General features: G+C 38.9%; 1 protein-coding gene across 2 annotated transcripts in view; it reads right to left on the bottom strand.

Moving 5' to 3' along the window:
- The window catches only part of slc41a1 (solute carrier family 41 member 1), a 39,453-nt gene extending 31,785 nt beyond the window's left edge, over positions 1 to 7,668 (bottom strand). The window contains exons 1-2 of one of the 2 annotated variants that reach the window (XM_084727126.1): positions 7,313 to 7,668; positions 2,865 to 4,009 (exon numbers count right to left, since the gene is read on the bottom strand). In XM_084727126.1, coding sequence (XP_084583252.1) covers positions 2,865 to 3,350 — 486 coding nt within the window. In that variant the 5' untranslated portion in view covers positions 3,351 to 4,009; positions 7,313 to 7,668. The remainder of the gene's footprint in view (positions 1 to 2,864; positions 4,010 to 7,312) is intronic. The other variant, XM_084727133.1, reaches the window with a different exon arrangement.
- Positions 7,669 to 18,572: the final 10,904 nt, after the last annotated feature.

The following is an 18,572-nucleotide window of genomic DNA, read 5'->3' as shown; positions in this document are numbered from 1 at the left end:
AGAGTTAGACAATTACCTTCCTGCAAGGGCAGGAGGGATTAGCTGAGTTAGCATTTCACGGTGTCATGGAGGGGGGAATTAGACAGCAAGACAACCTGCTAGATGCTCAGCTGAATTCAACATAGCGGCCGTTTAAGACTGACGATCAGGCCTCACACCTTGCATTTCACCGTGAGCGTTTCGTTAAGGTTTGGCAACTAGAAGGGAAAGATATACACCCTAGCTGTACCTTCCACTGTATGTCTCCTCTTTCCCAGCCTCACCTCTGAAGGAATGGTGCTCTGAGTGTTTTGGAAACTAGAGAGACCGCAGCAGCATGGTGCCTAAGTTGAGGCAGCATGAAAACTTTTTGACCTCAGACTTCTGCATTCCTGGTTTAGTGAGGATACCTAACCGCACGGTAATGGAGGCTTTGACGTTGTGTTTTGTTTTCACTCCGACTCGAGCCTCGACTGGAGTGCGCTGCCATTTCAGGTGCTCAAAGAAATGTATGCTTCCTCTTCCCCCTGCCTCTTCCCCTTCCTCTCTGTGCCGAGTTCCCGAGGTCCACCATGTTGGCATCAGTATGCGTGTACACAATGTGCCCGGACTGGTCTCCTGGCAGCCTGACACATCCAAGCTCTATCTGCATCACAAGCTGACTTTAAAGAAATATATGACCTGTCAGCATGACTTCGGCCTGCATTTCTACACTGCACATGCACAGTCAGAGCAACTACAGTGAGTCAACAGGAAAAGAAGGATGGAGAGTCATTATAAATTGAGTTATATCTTTTCTTGGGGGCAGAGTTGATCCAGCAACTCTCTGGTTACACACTGTACTGACTTCTATTCTTGTCTCTATTCTGAAGATTTCAAATAGAAGGGTATGTGACAGGTCATTAGATATACCCTGTCATATCTAGAAGGGAACCCCAGCCCATGAAAGATGTCGTGAGAGTGCCTAACCCTAAAAAAATGCTTTTTGTCTCTTAACCTAACCAAATTTTTACCACAGTGCTGTCACCTTCGAAATCATAATTAGCTTGCAGCCCCAACCCCAACCCTAACCCTAACAGACACAGGGTTTACCAGTTTGTGCCAGCCTTGGGGCCAGGCACGCAGGCCTTCGACCTTAGTAAAAGGTTATGTAAATACCCCCATGGAGTGACACGAATGCCTCGTCCACCCATCCTCAAAGCATGCCACCAGATAGGCCAGCAGCACAATGACAGACACATGCCAAGGCCAACAGGGCTCGCTAAACCAGTTCCAGTTCATTCAAATGCTTCAGGGGCAGGCCCAGCCCAGAGAGTGACTCAGAACACATGGTTTTGTCTGGAGCAGCAGGCCCTGCTCAGAAAAACAACTATGAAACTTTAAATTAACTTAACTGGGCTTTTGAATAAGACGGAGCTCCTGTTTCACAGATGACAGGATGGTAAGAAAAAGGACTAAAGTGGAGTCTGGTGTTCTGTTAGAAACCAGACTATAGTATGTGATCCTGATCCAGTCTTTTTGGACATTCGAACATTTCTGGACAGGCACTTCCATGGTGTTATTTTCCAAAAAAAGATTAAAGTATGCTGGCACAAATTTGGTTTATTCCCCATTTGCCACCATCTTCCAAAGTACCTAAAACAGTTAACTTCACACTACTGTTTCCAAACAAGTTCTTTAGGCTTTTGTAACAGTAGAACCCCATTTGTTGCAATTAACTTTTTCTGCATAGGGCAGACAAGAGAATTAATCACACATAACCAGTTTATTATACAAATCTTACTGAAACAAACACGTTTAATTTTTCGAATCCATCTCCTCCATCAAGTTGACTGATTTTCTGTTTCTCAATTGAAAAATGACCAATGACTGCAGCAAGGGGAATTGTCATTAGCTAATCAGCACCACAGGGTGGGAATAATGCCGACGTCAAGCTGTTGTTAAGGGTCATCAAGCTATGCACCAGTACCAAAGACGAGTAATAGCAACAACGCCACTATGGATAAGATTGTTGCTGCTATCAAGCATGTTTTAAGTCGACTTAAGAAGAGGAGTGTGCAGATAAACTCAGATTGCAGCATAATAGTTACCGAAAATGTGTTGTGTTTCCTGCCACAGAAACTAAATAAAAAGCTCCTACATATTCATGCAAAAGCAGAGCAACCTAATTAGCAGCAACAAGCAGAGATGGGGACTTCAGTCTGCAACTTGCACACATGAACAAGCTTTTATTTCATTTTTGGTGCAGAAACATTTAGGCAACAATGAGCGATGTGAATTTCCTCCTTTTATTATCACACATAACCTCACAGATGTAGTGCACAGGGACACAGATGACTGTATGCTGCAGCAACAACACATGGCGAGCTCACCTCCAGCTGCTGTGCCACTTATCACATCCTTTGGCTGTAATAACTTCACACAAAGGAACCACCAAATGCAACGTTTGCAGGGATTAAGGATGCTGGATCGACCACATCAAACTATATCCAGCACTTGAAGACACACCCAGATAGGTGAGTCACTTTGTAAATTCATCTAAATCTGTTAAGCTCAGCATCAGCCCCACCAAAAGAAAACTATATCAATCATCTGATCGCATTTGTTGCTCTACCCATGGCTTACAGCTCCACAGCTCTGAAGAGCTGAAGAACTGAAGAGCAGATGCTGTAGAAACATTACAGGGACTTGTTATTTCTTTTCTGTGGCAGCAAACATGACAGCTTATCTACACACTTTATGGCTGACTTAAATAATGAAACCATCCCCCCAAGGAAAATGGTTATAGCAGAGGCAATGCCAAGTGCTGATAATTTAGTCTGATATCAGGAAAAAATGTATGTAGTGTGTACATGCACAGTACAGAATATGTTGTGATCACTCACCTGGACGATGTCCAGCACCATTCCCGCTGCCACTGTCCCGAACCCGGCCAGCAGGAAGGGGAAGACCACCTGCAGGCCAATGGTGAAGGAGGTCTCCTTGAGGGGTGCCGGTGGCTCTGGGCTCTGGTCGGTGCTGGTGTCGTCGCTCTCGTTGCTCTGACTCGCGTTCTCCAAGAGAGCATCCTCCTCCCGCTGACCTTTGGCGTTGGCCCGGCAGTCCAACGCCACCACAATCTCCGACCTCTCCTCATCCTCCCCGGTCTCGCCGGCCCTCTCTGTGAAGGATGTGACCTCTGTGAGCTCGAACTCGCCCCCGGTGCCCGGGCTCACCTCCTCTGGGCCCTTGGTGAGGATCACCGGGGGAGCGGAGCAGTTGGAGTTGAGGAAGGCCGGGGTCAGGGGGCCTCCCTCCTTCTTCATCTCAATGGCCCCGGAGGACATGTCGATGTCGGGGAGTTTGTCTTGTTCTTTCGACCAAAGTACCATGCGGAAGCCTTTGGAAGACAGTGGGCTCGACAAGAAAAGGTGAGGTTGCCTCAGCCTAACAGTTCTGGGGAAGTCAGAATGGAATCGACCACCTGATCTGGTTTTGAACCTGATCAGTCCAACTGATTTATCCCATTAAAGAGGCTTACAGGGAGTGGGGGTCGCTATTAAAGACCAGGAGAAGACTGCTCTGTAGGAAAAAACCTGCAGCAAGGCACATGCAGCCGTGTGTCTGCAGAGCCCGTGTTCCTGTCGGTGCTTCGGGAGCAGAACCAGTATGTTCTCCATTCACTGCAAGGTGCTCAGGGTAGGCCGGCCAAAAAAAGAAGAAAGCATTACTGGTTCAAAACAGAAGAGGGAGGAAAACAACAGGCTTGGGGACTCACCACAGAAATCCCCTGCAGTCACTCGTAAACAGTCCTTTACTTTCAGTATGAGCCGAAGGAAAAATCAAATCAGAGGTGTGCAGTGGCCAGATCGCAGCGCAGACTGGTCATGCTCTCAGCCCACTGATCAGTGAGACTGTACCGGGCTGGGAATGTCTCACCTTACACCACGTGGTTGCTGGCAGGTTTTCACGGGAGATATTTAAAGATCTGCAGTATGAGGATTGAATTACCAGCTGCAAAAAAGTACCTCCACCCAGAGTGGATCGTCACCTGGGAAAAGAGCAAATTCAATGATTAGTCAGTTTTAAAAGTAAATATTCTCTAGTCCCATCCCAGGTTTATTTTCAAATTCAATCCTTTTTGTATAGGGCCTAATCATTGCATATTTCTCATATCATACTTCGCATTTAGAGCAGGCCTAGACCATAGGCTTTATAAACCTAACAGTTCCCACAAAGAGCAAGCACTGAGGCAACTGTGGTGTGGAAAAACTTCCTTTTCACAGGCAAAAATCTTGATTCAGACAGAAATATAAGTAGCAAGTAGACACAGGCTAAGAAATAGTGAGAAAACAACAAAATCACTTTTCATTCAGCTCTAAAGAGACATATTTTTGCTCTTACCTGTAGTTTTATCTAGATTTAACCCTCTAGATAGTTTTGATTGAGATACCGTCCATAGAGATGCCTGCCCTCCCTCCTGAACAGCAATGTCTCTTTCCAGAAATCATGACCCACTAAACCTTAATGGCGTCCTCATTACCTGAGCTGTAACCTCTCATCCATAAGTAGATGCACACTTGGTGGGTGTAGAAAGAAAACAGTCCCTATATGGAACTTCTCACAACAAGGTTTGTGGATTATCTTAAGTAACCATGTCATTATTTCTGAAAAGAGTCATTCAAATGTATTTTTTGGCGCTTTGAGCACCCCAAGCTTACTGCCATCTGGTTACATTTTATTGGAGAGAAGGCAGACATCCCTTTGGCTGATATCTCCAAAACTCTGCATCTCACACCAAAACTGTCTGGATGGATAAACAGCACTACAGGTATGAGGAAAAATATTTTTTTAATTGTGGGGTGAACAGTCCCTTTAAGAGCTGAAAAGTACGGTGGTATTCAAGCTTCCATCTTCAGAAAAATACTTGATTTTTTGAATTTTAATTATGAGCCAATTTCCCTTTCCAACAAAACAACAATTCTAAATAAATGTAGGTGAATGTTCACATTTACACAAAACAAAGAGCGTCTGAATGTTGTAGAAATATTATATAAATGAATTATATAAATGTAAAATACCAAATAAATATATAGTATAAACAAGGGCTGGCCAATATGGACAAAATCAAATATGATATTTTTTAACAAATAGCTCAATTTCAATATTTATTAATATTGCAACAAACTAAATCAACTAAATATTAACATGATGAGATTTTTGATAATGACAAGTAATGTCAATATAATGACTAAGTGGGTAAAGGCTACTGATGGACAAGCTAGAGAAACTCAACATGACATCACTTTACTGCAAAGCAGCCTTTAAAACAAGGAAAAGACAAGACTTATGACATGTCACAATATAATACAATTACTAGTCTCATATAAGAATATTGATAGAGTATTGATACACTGCCCAGCCCTAGTATAAACTTACCACCATCACAAAATTATAATTGAACTGCTAAAAACAAACACTCAATGGATGATAAAATGTCCATAAGAATCAAATTAGAAAAGTTTATCCCCAGCGCTCTTCCTTGCACTGACTTTTATAATATTTCAGCACAGCAAACACTTGACTCTGCACTGACGTTATGACAGCAGTGAGGAGAGACCAGCAGTGAGTTTAAAAACAGTTTCATCCAGCGCCAAATTTCCTCCCGGCGGCTAAAAATATTCTACCATTAACTGAGGTGCAGCATGCGTACATCCTCTGGAAACCGACTGTCACACCACCGTCAAGCTCGACCCAGTGCAAAAACACTTCCTGTCACACCTTTCAAAGTAAACACCCCCCACCCTAACATGAGTATAACATCTTCTTCAGTCTGAGTAAACCTCTCACTCTCAAATTAAAAGGAACAATATAAACAGAAAGAGTTAAGAGAGAGTTTCTTCACATATTATAATGTAATGAGAAAAAATAAAAAAGCTCCAACATTAGAAACATTTGAGAGACAGTTCAGAAGCAGGACTGTCAGATGAAGGATAATGTTTCACCTTGTCATGGGAAAACACGTGGAAATGCTTCATTTCATGCATCTTTCTTTGCGTTCATTCATAAGCTGTTAAAATAACGCAGCTGTTCACCACAAAACCCATGAATCTTATATCAACAGTTTGCTGATGAGAGGAGCTACAATTTACAAAATATTTAGAAATTGGAATTAGTCTAGTTGATCTGTAAAGATCCTGTAAACCTAAGTCAATATAAAGAGGAACTTTCTCAAAATGACTCAATATGTCAAAAATAAAGAGAAACTTAACTGAAACAACCTCTTAGAAACTAAGTCATTATTTTAAAAATACCAAGTCATTACTTCTGCAAAGTTTCTCATCATATAACTCATTAATTTGAGATAGTAGATCATTTTTTTTTAGATTTTTTTTTAAGTTTTGTTGTTATTTTACATATCAGCTCAGTTTTTAAAACAATTCTATGCCATTATTTCTTGATGTCTGTCATTATTTTAAATACTAACCTATTATTTTAGACACTAAATCATTATTTCTAGAAGTTTCTCGGTATTCTGATATACTATCATGATTTTGAAATACTAGGTCATTGTGTTTAGAAAGTTTCTTGTTATTTTAGATACCAGGTCATTATTTTGAGATGTTAAGTCATTATTTCAAGATAAGTTGCTCTTTAAAGGATTTTTTTCAATCACACTGTGGTCACAGCTACAAGATCAAATTCAAACTCAATAAACTCTGGTAATTCCCCCATACACGTTAATTGCCTGACAACAAACAGCTGACACAGACACGAGCTTACATTTGCCCAATAATGACACAACTAAATAATAAACACTTTTATTTTGAAGGCCGGTCTACTGTCTTCCCATCTAATCGCCGCTGTCTTGACGCAGCTTTCCTCCGCCTGCATGTTGCGACATCCGCACACAGACTTTGGCTTTCCCCGCTGAAACAATCCTCTGTTTAGTAGTCAGGACCAATACCACCCGAACCCAACATGGCAAAGGCGTAAATTAGTGCTCCCCTGGTCAGGACTGAATAGACTAGCCCTCCTTTTCTATTCTACTGCTCATTTAAACAAGGGCAGAGGGCTTTCTGTTCCAGCACCGGGCTGGAGCCCATGTCACTGCCACTATCACCACGAGTATTTAACTCAGGAAAATGAACGCAAAAGGCACCACAAACGTCCATCATCACCGCGCACACACACCTAGGAGTGGAAGCTTTTGCAGTTTGAGTCTCCACTAAGTGACACATTCCGTTAGATAAAAAGGCTTCACTTTCTCACAGCCTGTTAAATGAATAAAAAGCAGCTGAAACGTCCAGCAGGTAGTCAGATAAAAAAAAAAAAAAAGCTCCTCGGTGGTTACCTTACAGTGTCAGCGGTCCGGACGGAGAGCAGAAGCGGAGTGATGACCAGTGAGAGCACACGGACTCGTGTGGCTGGTTGGATGTATCCTCCACCTCCTGGTAACGCGCTCAAGCTGAGGCGTGGACGCCGGTGCGCACGCCTTATGTACGGTACCGGCTCCGCACAGCACAGCTGCCTTAATGGTTAATGGTGGTTAATGGTTAAACCCGCCCTCCCGCGCGGTTAAAGGCTGTGTCCCAGTCTCTCCCGACCCCGTCACATTGCACCCGTCCACTGGCCCCCGCCGCCCGGCTGCAGCTTGGATGCGCATCTATAATACACCCGTCCGGTGCAGGGGGCCAGGAAGCCACAAGGCGGGCCCTCCCTCCACACTCTGAGCTAACGATACTGACCCCCCTCTCCCCTCCCCGCAAGCGCAAGCACGTCCCCTCCCCTCCTCCCTCCACCCCCCGTGTGTGGAAATTTGTGCCCGTGCGGTGCCAGTCTCCTCCACAAGCCTACTAATTTACTACCAGGAGGCTGAGATAGAAGTTTTAATTTAACAATAGGCCTAGATTCCTGAATGAATGGGTGCGCACGCATGCCAGTACAGTCTAACTGAGCTGGCGTGGATTTTAGTCACTGATCCACCAACACGCAGAATGGATAGATGCAAGTGTTATATAAGTTTTGTCCCTTCAAAACTTTTACTTATGTAAGACTTGCATTACTACAGTGACACGACAGAAACAGGGATTCTGAATAGAAACTGTCACAATAATTTTAAACATTACTACAATATTCCTCTCTGGACGTATACTGTATCTCTATATTTGATCTAAGACAGCCTTTCCCAAAGACTGGGTTGGGTCTCACAGGTGGATCACAGGAAATTTAATTTGGGTCCTCCAAAAAAAATAAACCACTATGAAGGAAATTCTGAACATTTAAGGTTTATATCTGGAATACGCCTATTAAAATGTGTATATCATTTTACCGATGGGAGGAATAAACAAAAGACTGTTAATTCTGCCTAAAAGTGCTTATTTTGTCTGATTAAAGAAGAAGGCTAATTTATGCATGAATGAACTGTTCCCAAAGCATGTTGAGAAAACTTATTGTGACCTAAAAAAGTGGGTCCCTGGAAAAAAAAAAAGTTTGTGAAACGCTGATCTAAGAGACTCATAGTTACTTGATTTATTACCTCTGCCAAGTTTAAGCCTGGGGGAAACCAATCAATGCAACTGCAATACGGTAGTATATGTAATACATTGCCTGACTTATTACACTATGTTCTGTTTTCTTGTTCTTTTAATATTATTTCCCATAAATATCATATACAGACTTTTTGTCCCAAATAAATGGGTACCCTGCATATCAGTACAGTGCATAGATTTTGGTTACCATCCACCAACACGCAGAATGGATAGATGCATGTGTTATATAAGTTTTGTCATTTCCAAACTTTTACTAACATAAGACTTACATTACTACAGTGACACAAGAGAAAAACAAGCATTTCAAATAGAATTTGTCAAAGTAAGAAAGACTCAGTGAAAATAATCTGAATATTACTACAATATATTTTTTTGGATGTATATGTGTGCTTCTATATTCAGCAGTGAGCTAAGAGATTCATTGTTCCCTTACCTGATTTATTATCTCAGCCAGGCTTTAGCTTGAGGGAGACCAAGGAATGCAACTGAAATCCATTAGTTACTTTGAAAAAAACTGTAATAAATTGCCTGACTTATTACATGTTCCATTTTCTTGTTCTCTTAATTCCCATAATAATGATATACAGACATTGTGTTGCATCTGGTTACAGTGGGTTTATAGAACTACCTGTGGAGTTCCCCAAGGCTCAGTTCTTGTTCCTCTTTTTTTCCTGAATCAGTGGGTACATGTGCACATTAGATCAATCTAACTAAACTGGCGTGGATTTTAGTCACTGATCCACCAACATGGAGAATAGATAAATGTAAGGTTTATATAATTAAAGAGTAATTAAGTGATTTTCAAACTTTTGCTTATGTAAGACTTGCATTGCTGAAGTAACCTTAAACCACAAGAGAGTTTTTAAAATGGCAAAATATTCACATATTACAGCATGTTCTGTTTTCTTGTTCTCTTAATTCTCATAATAATCATGTAAGGACTTTGTGTTCTATCGGTGTGGTTACAGTGGGTTTATAGAGCTACCTGTGGAGTTCCCCAAGGCTCAGGTCTTGGTCTTCTTGTTTTTTCCTGAATCAATGGGTACACGGAGAACAGATAAATGTAAGTCTTACATAAGTTTAAAAAAATGCAATTTTAAAACTTTTAGATATGTAAGAATTGAAGTACTAAAGTGACTTTAAAACACAATAGAGATTTAGAGATTTTGCACAGAATTTAGTTTTTAAAATGACACTATTCATACTCAAAGGGAGAAAGCAATCTACTGAAATTTATTTTAATATTACTACAGTAGTTAATTCTGGATATGTACTGTATCTCTATATTCAGCAATGAGTTTATCCAAGAGATCATAGCGACCTTACCTGACATATTACAGCATGTTTTGTTCTATAATAATCATATCAGTCATTTTTCGTTGCGTCTGTGTGATAAAAGTTGGTTTACAGACCTACCTGTGGAGTTCCCCAAGGCTCCATTCTTGGTCCTCTTATTTAACACCGACATGCTTCCATTAGGTCAACTTTACCATTAGGTAAATCGGAATTAAGCACAACAGTCACGTCAACCTTGCTCTGTTATCAAGCCACTACAGTCCTGTAGATTTTCTCCACAGGTGTGCTGAACAAATCAGTGAATGGAAAGTGAAATGGCAATCTTTGGCACAGAATGACTGAGGCTGAGGGTAAATGCTCTTCTCAAGACTGTCCATGGAAATCAAAACCAAACTAGAAATGTTGATCTAATCATTGACTCAAGAGTTAAAATATAAACCTGATTTAATTTAGTTTTCGGCACGGTCTCACCAAAACGACTAACTTACCAATATCTTAAGTCATTTTGTGAGCATATGCATAGGAGGTGAGGAGGTGAGATCAATGGATGGGTCAAACCAACGAAGGACTTTCACCAAGGAGACTGCAGAAAACCAAGACTCAGTGTTTAACTTTAGTTTGCAAGTTAGTTAACTTATGTCACATATGTGACGTACTTAATGTGACTTATATATGCACTTATCTTACGTACGTAACTTAAATTATATAAGTAAAGTGCTTATTTCAACTCAAACCATGATCTTTTACCAAATCGAACCAATAGTTTTGGTGCCTAAACCTAAGCAAAGTGTGACAGTTTCACAATATTAACCACGTCGAAGATCACCACGATGACAAAATTCACCTGACTATTGTTACCACGTCTAAAACTCCTAAAATGCGCAGACTAAACATTGTTAACTGAGATTTGAAAAGCATAAAATGAGTAAATGTGCATATGAAATGATGAAGTACTGTGCTATTTATATGCTGTCCCATGAGATCACATTAAATGTTTTGGGCACTTGGGGGCAGTGGAGCTGTAAACACAGTATTTAATGTGCTAATGTGTTTAATGTTCTAGCAAAGAGTTACCATTAACACATTTGAGTTATGTGCCTTAGGACCTGAAGAATGCAAGTCCACTATTCACTCTCTTTTTAGGGCTACTTGGTTCTCCTGAGAAAAATATCTGACTCTCCTGTCCACCAGTTAGTTAACTGTGTTTGCATGCCATGTGGTGCTGGGTAGCCGTACGGTGGGTTTTGTTAGAGGTATTTTGCCGAAAACAACTTCTTACTGCTTAATGAGAGTCAAGTCATGTCAAATTATACAGCTCAATATCACACATCACAAATTTTCCTCTAGGGACTTCACAGTCTGCACAGCATACGACACCTTTAATCCTTTTGAGAGCTGGTGACACTGAACCAAAACATGGAAGCTGGTGGTGTTCATAGCACCAAAAAGTACATATCAGTACCAGCGTCTCTTTCCAAAAATCATGACAAGGTTACATCAGATTATCCACACACCTTGTTGTGAGCAGTTTCATGTAGGAACTATTTTCTTTCCAGTAGAGAGAAAGCAATTCCATTAGATTCTAATGAAATTCCAGTAGACTTTGCTGCAGAAAGAAAGCAGTTCTTCCATGAAACTGCTCACAACAAGGTGTGTTGATTATATTGGGTAATCGGGTCATGGGTTTTGGAAAGAGACGCTAGTTTTGAATTTTTGAATTTATTTTTTAATTGTGTTTTTGGTGTTTTCAGCACCACAAGCCGAGTGCCATTTATTCCCCTTATACTGGAGAGAAGGCAGACATCTCTACGGCACATCTAGATGAATAAATAGCACTACAGGCCAGAGGAAAAATATGGATTTTTGTGAAATGTCCCTTTATGCTCCCATTATTTTCATCTTGCATTTATATTTTGACCTACATTATTGTGGGCCCTGATTAGCTGTAATATTTGCATAATGTTATGTTCTATAGGAATACTGGAGCTGCTTTTATCAAGGGATTGCAGAGTATGTGTGTACGTTTTGTGTGTTATCTGACAGATAAATTGTATGCTGCCTCGGCCTCCCAATGCTGTTCCTAGGAGAGCAGCAGCTCTAACAACGTCCCCAGAGGACCTGCAGCTTTGTTGTGCTGTTTGCCTGTTGCTATACAGCCGCTCGGCTCAGTATCAGCAGCCCCAGCATCGCTCCGAGAGCAGAGGCTACGATCAATCCACACACACACACACACACACGCACACACACACACCCCTCCATGCTGGCAAAGTGGCAAGCCGGGCCAGTTTGCACACAGCGTAAACATCCAGTAATGACAGGGGAATGGGAGTCGGTCACACTGTGGTCTCTGGGTGGGTGGGTTTGTTTGGTGCCTTCACCCAGACTTGTAGGTGAAACGGGAAATTGTGATTTGCTCGCGCTCTGTGGCTGAATTACTCATACTGCAATCAGGCATTTATGATTTTGAGTATTTCTCTGACTAAGTGAAGTGAGAGTAAACAGTGTGGAAGAGGATGCGCTGCTGCAGCAGGTTGAGTGCAGTGTTTTACTCAGGGACTTTTACATATTGATGGATGTATCCTGTTGCTAATGCAGAGAGTGAGCACGGCATGTATCTTTCTTGTTAGTGACTATTCTGTGCAACTAACAGGGATCAAAAGATTTATTTCACTCATTACTGAAAATTTGAACAACTGTATTTTGTGGGCGTTCTGATTTTTACCCTTCAATTTTGCTGGGAAAAATATATTTGAAAAAACTCTTGGAGTTGATAAATTGTTACTTTTTTCATTTCTTTTTCAAAAGTTGCTCAGAGTTCTCTTAACGCTGATCAAAATACACATTTTTAAACCATCATTCTTATTTAATTTTGATTTAGAAGGGCTACAGAGTTGGCATGTCACGGCTAAGACATATCTGAAAGCAATCATGAATTTGTCAAAAATTTTACCAGTTCTTGAGCAGTGTTCCCGCCTTTTTAAAACCAGGAATTGAGACGGGGGTCCCTCGGATATAGCTAACCCTTTTTATTCCTGATTAAATCATGTTTTTGTAAAAAGAGTTGACAGAAATCTGGGACTCAACTGAACTGGGCCAACATTGCCATAAAAAATGTATTTTAAAAGTAAGATGATTATATTAACACATTTTATACCTTTCTTATTTTATTTTATAGTTTGAAGGCTTTTAACACATTTTTAAACAGTTTGAAGTGAATACTTGTCTTGTCATGTTTTCTGGCACAAATAAAGTTTAGAAAGTCAAAAAAAAAAATGAAAGCAAACCAAAACATTTCATAAATTACTTATATTTCATATATATCCTTAAAGAATACATTTTCACCAAAAAGTTGGAATTAGAGTGTTGGTACCAAGTTTTTTTTTTTAATAGTAGGACTTGATTTGTGCCACTTCTCAAGACTGGTTGATCTCCATTTGAATTTAAAGAAATACTTTGACATATTATGCAATATGCTTGATCGCCCTGTCTTTATGGTAAATATGAAACTACTATCAGAGGGCTGTACTACGGAGGAAACTCAACTCAGCCAGGCTTTCTTTGTATGAGCTGGCTTGACAAAACTTAAAACTTGAATAGAGATAACGGTGGTTATCAACTTTCTTTGTTAACACCCGGGCTTTCCTCTTCAGACATACGCTGCGTCATTTGACTTTTCTTCTGTTCGCGAGACATCTCTACAGCAGATATCTCCAAAACTCTGCAACTCTCGCCAAAGAAATCTAGGTGGATAAACAGCACCACAGGCCAGGAGGAAAACATGTATTTTTGATTTGGAGGTGAACTGTCCCTTTGAAGCCACTGTTCATATTAATATTTACTCTTGTTCCTTCCAAGACATAAGACAGAAAAGTCTGACTGTCTGTGAATTTATCGGGGCTTCTTTTCTCTGCAGCAGCCTGTTCCAAGAAGTATTTTTTTTCAGTTATCTGATCAGCTTTGAAGTCTGCAAAGCAGAGCAGCTCTTTATGTGTGAGTGGTTTAGATTTTTGAAGGGGGCTGCCCTGAGTTTGAACCACCAAAGACTTTCCAGATAACTCTTGCAACTTGCTTCCTGGAACAGATCTCTGTTTGCACGGTTCGTTAACAAATCATATCACAAATTCATTCAATCTTTTACTGTCAATCAAGCAGTTATAGGCCATGTAAAGTTTGTACATAAAGGACATAACTGATCAAAGTTGTTAGATTTATCATTTTCTCAGCTTCATGCTTTCTGTGGAGAACAACATGAGAGTCGAGATAAGACATACTGCAGTAAAAATATTTTTTATTTCAACCAGTAGCTAAAGATCTCATGGTTAAGGCTGTAGATTGACCTGTCTGTAATCTCATACACAATGTTACAATACACTGTAAAAATAACCTTATCTTAAAGTTAGGGGCTGGACTGCCTTAAAAATTAAAGTTGATCTCTTTTTTCTTTTTCTTTTTTTATGTTTAGTTCTTCCTTCCTCTCTTTAATTAATTATTTTCTCCTTCTTCTCACTCAAAATAAAAAGAGAGATTGAATCTGTAGAAGATGCTTATGTTTTGGCAGGTTCTTTGTCCTAATTTGAGTTATTTTACACAATGATATGAACTTGCAGCACAGTGAGCAAACTAGGTGCTTAAATGAAATATGTAAAGAAACAAAAAGCATTTAAAAAATTATGTTGACTGGTAATTTTGTAATGATTCAAAACAAATAAAACTTTTCTAGTCAAATAAACTTGAGATTTATTCAGTTGTACTTGAGCTTAAACAACCCTTCAGTCAAAGTGACGAACATTTATAACATTTAACATTCATTACAGTTTATTAACTATTGGTGAGTGAAGAGAAGAGAAGAAGCATCTCTTCCAGTTCAGCAGCTTTATCGAGGTTCATGGTCTCCAGAGAGTTTGAACCCTCAAATAATGCATGCTGGGAAATCTGCTGATACGCTGCAGAGCATGTTTCATTCAACTCATCATTTCAAGTCAAAAAACTTTGAGTTAGAAGAACTCATGTTTATAAATTCTGAAGAAGAAATAGAAATTTTTAGTTTAACTAATTTGAACAAAATAAAACTGAATATTTATGCATCTTTTCATTTTTCATGTTCAAAAGCAGATTAGAATTAAAAGAACAATAAACCATCATCCAGGTTAAAATCAGATTATAATCCCTGTGGTAAGGATCTAAGAATAGCAAAGATATTTCAACAATGTCTCTGTCTGTCTGTCTCTCCCTGTGTCTCTCTCATACACACACACACACACACACACACACACACACACACACACACACACACACACACACACACACACACACACAATCATTAAAGAAATATAAATGAAAAGTCACAGACACATCAGAGCTGAACAGCTCTGTCAATCATTGATGGGACAGGATACGGTTTTGACAGCATATCAGCTAAAATGTATTATTTAACCAAAATGTACATACTGTACTGTCCATCCACTGGCACTGATTCAAAGTCTAACTGCAGTTTAATGTCTTTTTAAAGTTTCCTTTCAAAACAGCAGTGGAACAGAACCACAGATGTGATCTGTCAAACTGCAGGTGGTATCTGTTATATTATATGTGCAAGATGATTTAAAGCAGTTCAGTTTCACTTTATTGTCTGTTCAGTTTATTACAGACTCAAAGTCCAGATAAAAAACAAGACATTTGTTATGAATTGCAAATAATAGATACAATAAAAGGTTGCGATTTCAAAGAGGTAAATAGGATGGGACTGTTAAAAAGTGGTGAATCCTGCAGATGCAAACATTTCACTTGCACCGTAACATCTCGTCTTTTGAGTCGTACTCTCCTTACATCATTACACACTACCTGAAGTCTCTGTTAGCTTTTTTTGCAGTTTGAGCACAAGCGTGCAGAATATAGTGGTGCACAACATGCTCTGAACAGAGACATCTTTAGTCCAGCTCTACTACGTCTATGCGATACGGTAAAAAAAAAAAAAAAAAAAAAAAAAAGGTAATAGAGCGATAATTTTAACCTGAGATTGTGATATGTGATACGATTAGTGGGAATGATGATTTTAGCATCACAATTTTTATTTTTACCAAATAAATTTAAAAAAAATAAAGTTGTGATGATGTGATATTTGTCTGTCTTTCATCTGGAGATAACAAGATTTTTGTGATTCATTGTGCAGCCCTAACATGAACACATATTGAACTTGCATGAGAGAATGTTTACTTGTGTGTACATATATCTATTAAATGTCTATTTAATCTGATATAATATAAAAATAATAAAAACCGTTACATGTGATGTGTGTGTTTCCTGTTGTGATGCTGATGTTTCTCTTATGCACACTCATGTTTGTTTTGTATCTTCTGTGGATCTGTAGGAATCCAGAACAAATATCCCAACAGGGACATTAAAATATCTTCTCTGTCTAAAACCAATGATAAATAACAATGATATTTATAGGCAGTGCTGCAACATTAGCCGAGTATTCAGCAGCTAAAGCGCCAGATATTTTTGTCCTGTGAGTTGCAGAGTTTTGGAGATATCAGCCGTGGAGATGTCTGCCTTCTCTCCAGTATAATGGGACTAAATGACACTCTGCTTGTTGTGCTCCGAGCAACAAAAAAATACATTTGAAAAATTCAAAAGCAGTTTCTTTTCCCAAAAATCATGATCTGATTAGTCAACATAATCCACAGACCTTGTGGTCAGCAGATTCACGTAGGAACTACTTTTTTTTCCTCCTAGACTGAAAGTAGTTCTGGTAGATTTTACTGCAGAAAGAAAATCTGTTGATTATCTTGAGTAGTCGGGGTCATGATTTCTGGGAAGACATGTTGCTGTTGAGTTTTTTAAAGTATTTTTTTGAGCTTTGAGCACCACAAGAGTGCACAAGAAAGTCCAATTATATTGGAGAGAAGGCAGAAATCTCTGGGGCTGATATCTCTAAAAATTACTAACTCACACCAAGACAGATGAATACGAGGAAAAATATTTACTTTTGATTTGGGGGTTAACTGCCCCTTTAAGACTAGACACTGTCAAAATTTAGAGTAGAAGGTGGCGAGCCATAGACGTAGACACAAGACACAAATTTTATTTGATGAAATAATAATTTTATTTACTTATTTATTATTATTTTTTAATTATTGTATAGGCTGCATATTTTTTTTTACAATTAGAGAATTTAATAATTTAATGAGAGGAGTATTTAACAGGACCTGCAGCAGACTGTAAGCCTTGTTTTTAGCCTAGCAGTTGTTAATGACTTTTCAAAAAGTATTATGCTGGTGGGTCCAGAAGTATGAGAGATTAGCCGCAGACAAACATCACACACTCTCTCACACTCACACATCACACTCCAGGCTCTCACTCGGTGGAGATAATGACTCTGTGACAGTGAGAGCAGTTTGCACAATGCCAGGACCCTGAAAGTGAAGCAGCTATTTTTAGCTGTTTAAACCTGTGCTCTTCATATTGTGACATGTCAGAATGTCCTTCTCACTTTGATAATGTCATTGCATGATTCCTGAGTAGAGACATCATTTGAAATTTCAGACATCAAGATTCAAACATCTTGTTGATACTTTATGCTGTAAGAAGAGGCAGCAAATGTACACACATTCTGTATTCGAGTAGAAGTACAGATACTTGTGTAAAAAAAAAAAAAAACTAAATGTACTCAAGTATAAAAGTAAAAACTACCGGCTACCAGCTTTTTCTGAGCAGAGCTAACTGAACCTCACTTTTTTTCCACAGTCAAGACTCCGTCTCTGCCTATTTTGCCTTTGTCATTGTTTTCGTCCTCTTATGTCTTCTTATGTCTTTTATGTCATTTTCATCTTGTTACATCTTTTATGTCATTTTTGTCTTTTTCATCTTTTTATGTCTGTTATGTAGTTTTCATCTTGTTACATCTTAAACATAATTTTTGTCTCATTATATCTTTTTCATTGTTATTGTCTTTTACACCATTTTTGTCTCGTTACATCTTTTATGTCATCTTTGTCTTTTTACATCTTTTTTTCGTTTTGTCATATCCTTTTCATTTTTTTACATGTAGTTTTTTCTTTGGTTTTGTCTTTTATTTCATTTTTGTCTTATGTCTTTTACGTTGTTGTTTTTCTTGCTCTGTCTTCTATGTTGTTTTCATCTTGATACATCTTTTTTAATCTTGTTACATATTTTTCATTGTTACTGTCTTTTGTCTTTCATGTCATTTTTGTCTTGTCACATCTTTCACATAATTTTGCATTATGTCTTTTACATAATTTTAATTTTGTTACATTTACTTGTCATTTTAGTCTTGTTACTTTGTTTTTCTTTCATTGTTACATCTTTTGTAAGGCTTTAGTCTGGTTAATTCCTCTACGTTGGTTTCGTCTTATTACATCTTATAGTTCATTTTGTCTTTTTATGTCATTTACACATTTACATTACATTGTGTTGATATACACTGAGGGATACAAAAAATGAAATTGGTCAGGATGTTGGGAAGGCAGCACGCAATGATGCAAAATAAAAGTAATCAATAATTCCCCTCAAATGCATTAAAACTAAAGAAGTCTGTTTTGAAAACATAATGTATACAAAGCACAGATATTTGTTTTGAAAAGTAGGAAAATGTTGTCAGAAAAATAAATACTCAGTATACTGTATGTTACTTCCTGTCTCTGACTGTTAATATGGAATTTCTCAGAGTGTTCCTGACTAAACAAAGTAAAATTGTTTTATTATGAAAGCAGCATGAAAGCATGAAACTTCTACCTTAATCACTTAATG

Source organism: Lutjanus erythropterus, chromosome 2 (genome assembly GCF_056507025.1).
Source record: "Lutjanus erythropterus isolate fLutEry1 chromosome 2, fLutEry1.hap2, whole genome shotgun sequence".
Lineage (NCBI taxonomy): Eukaryota > Metazoa > Chordata > Actinopteri > Lutjaniformes > Lutjanidae > Lutjanus > Lutjanus erythropterus.
Note: the sequence above shows the minus strand (reverse complement) of the source record. Positions and strands in the feature narration are given on the sequence as shown.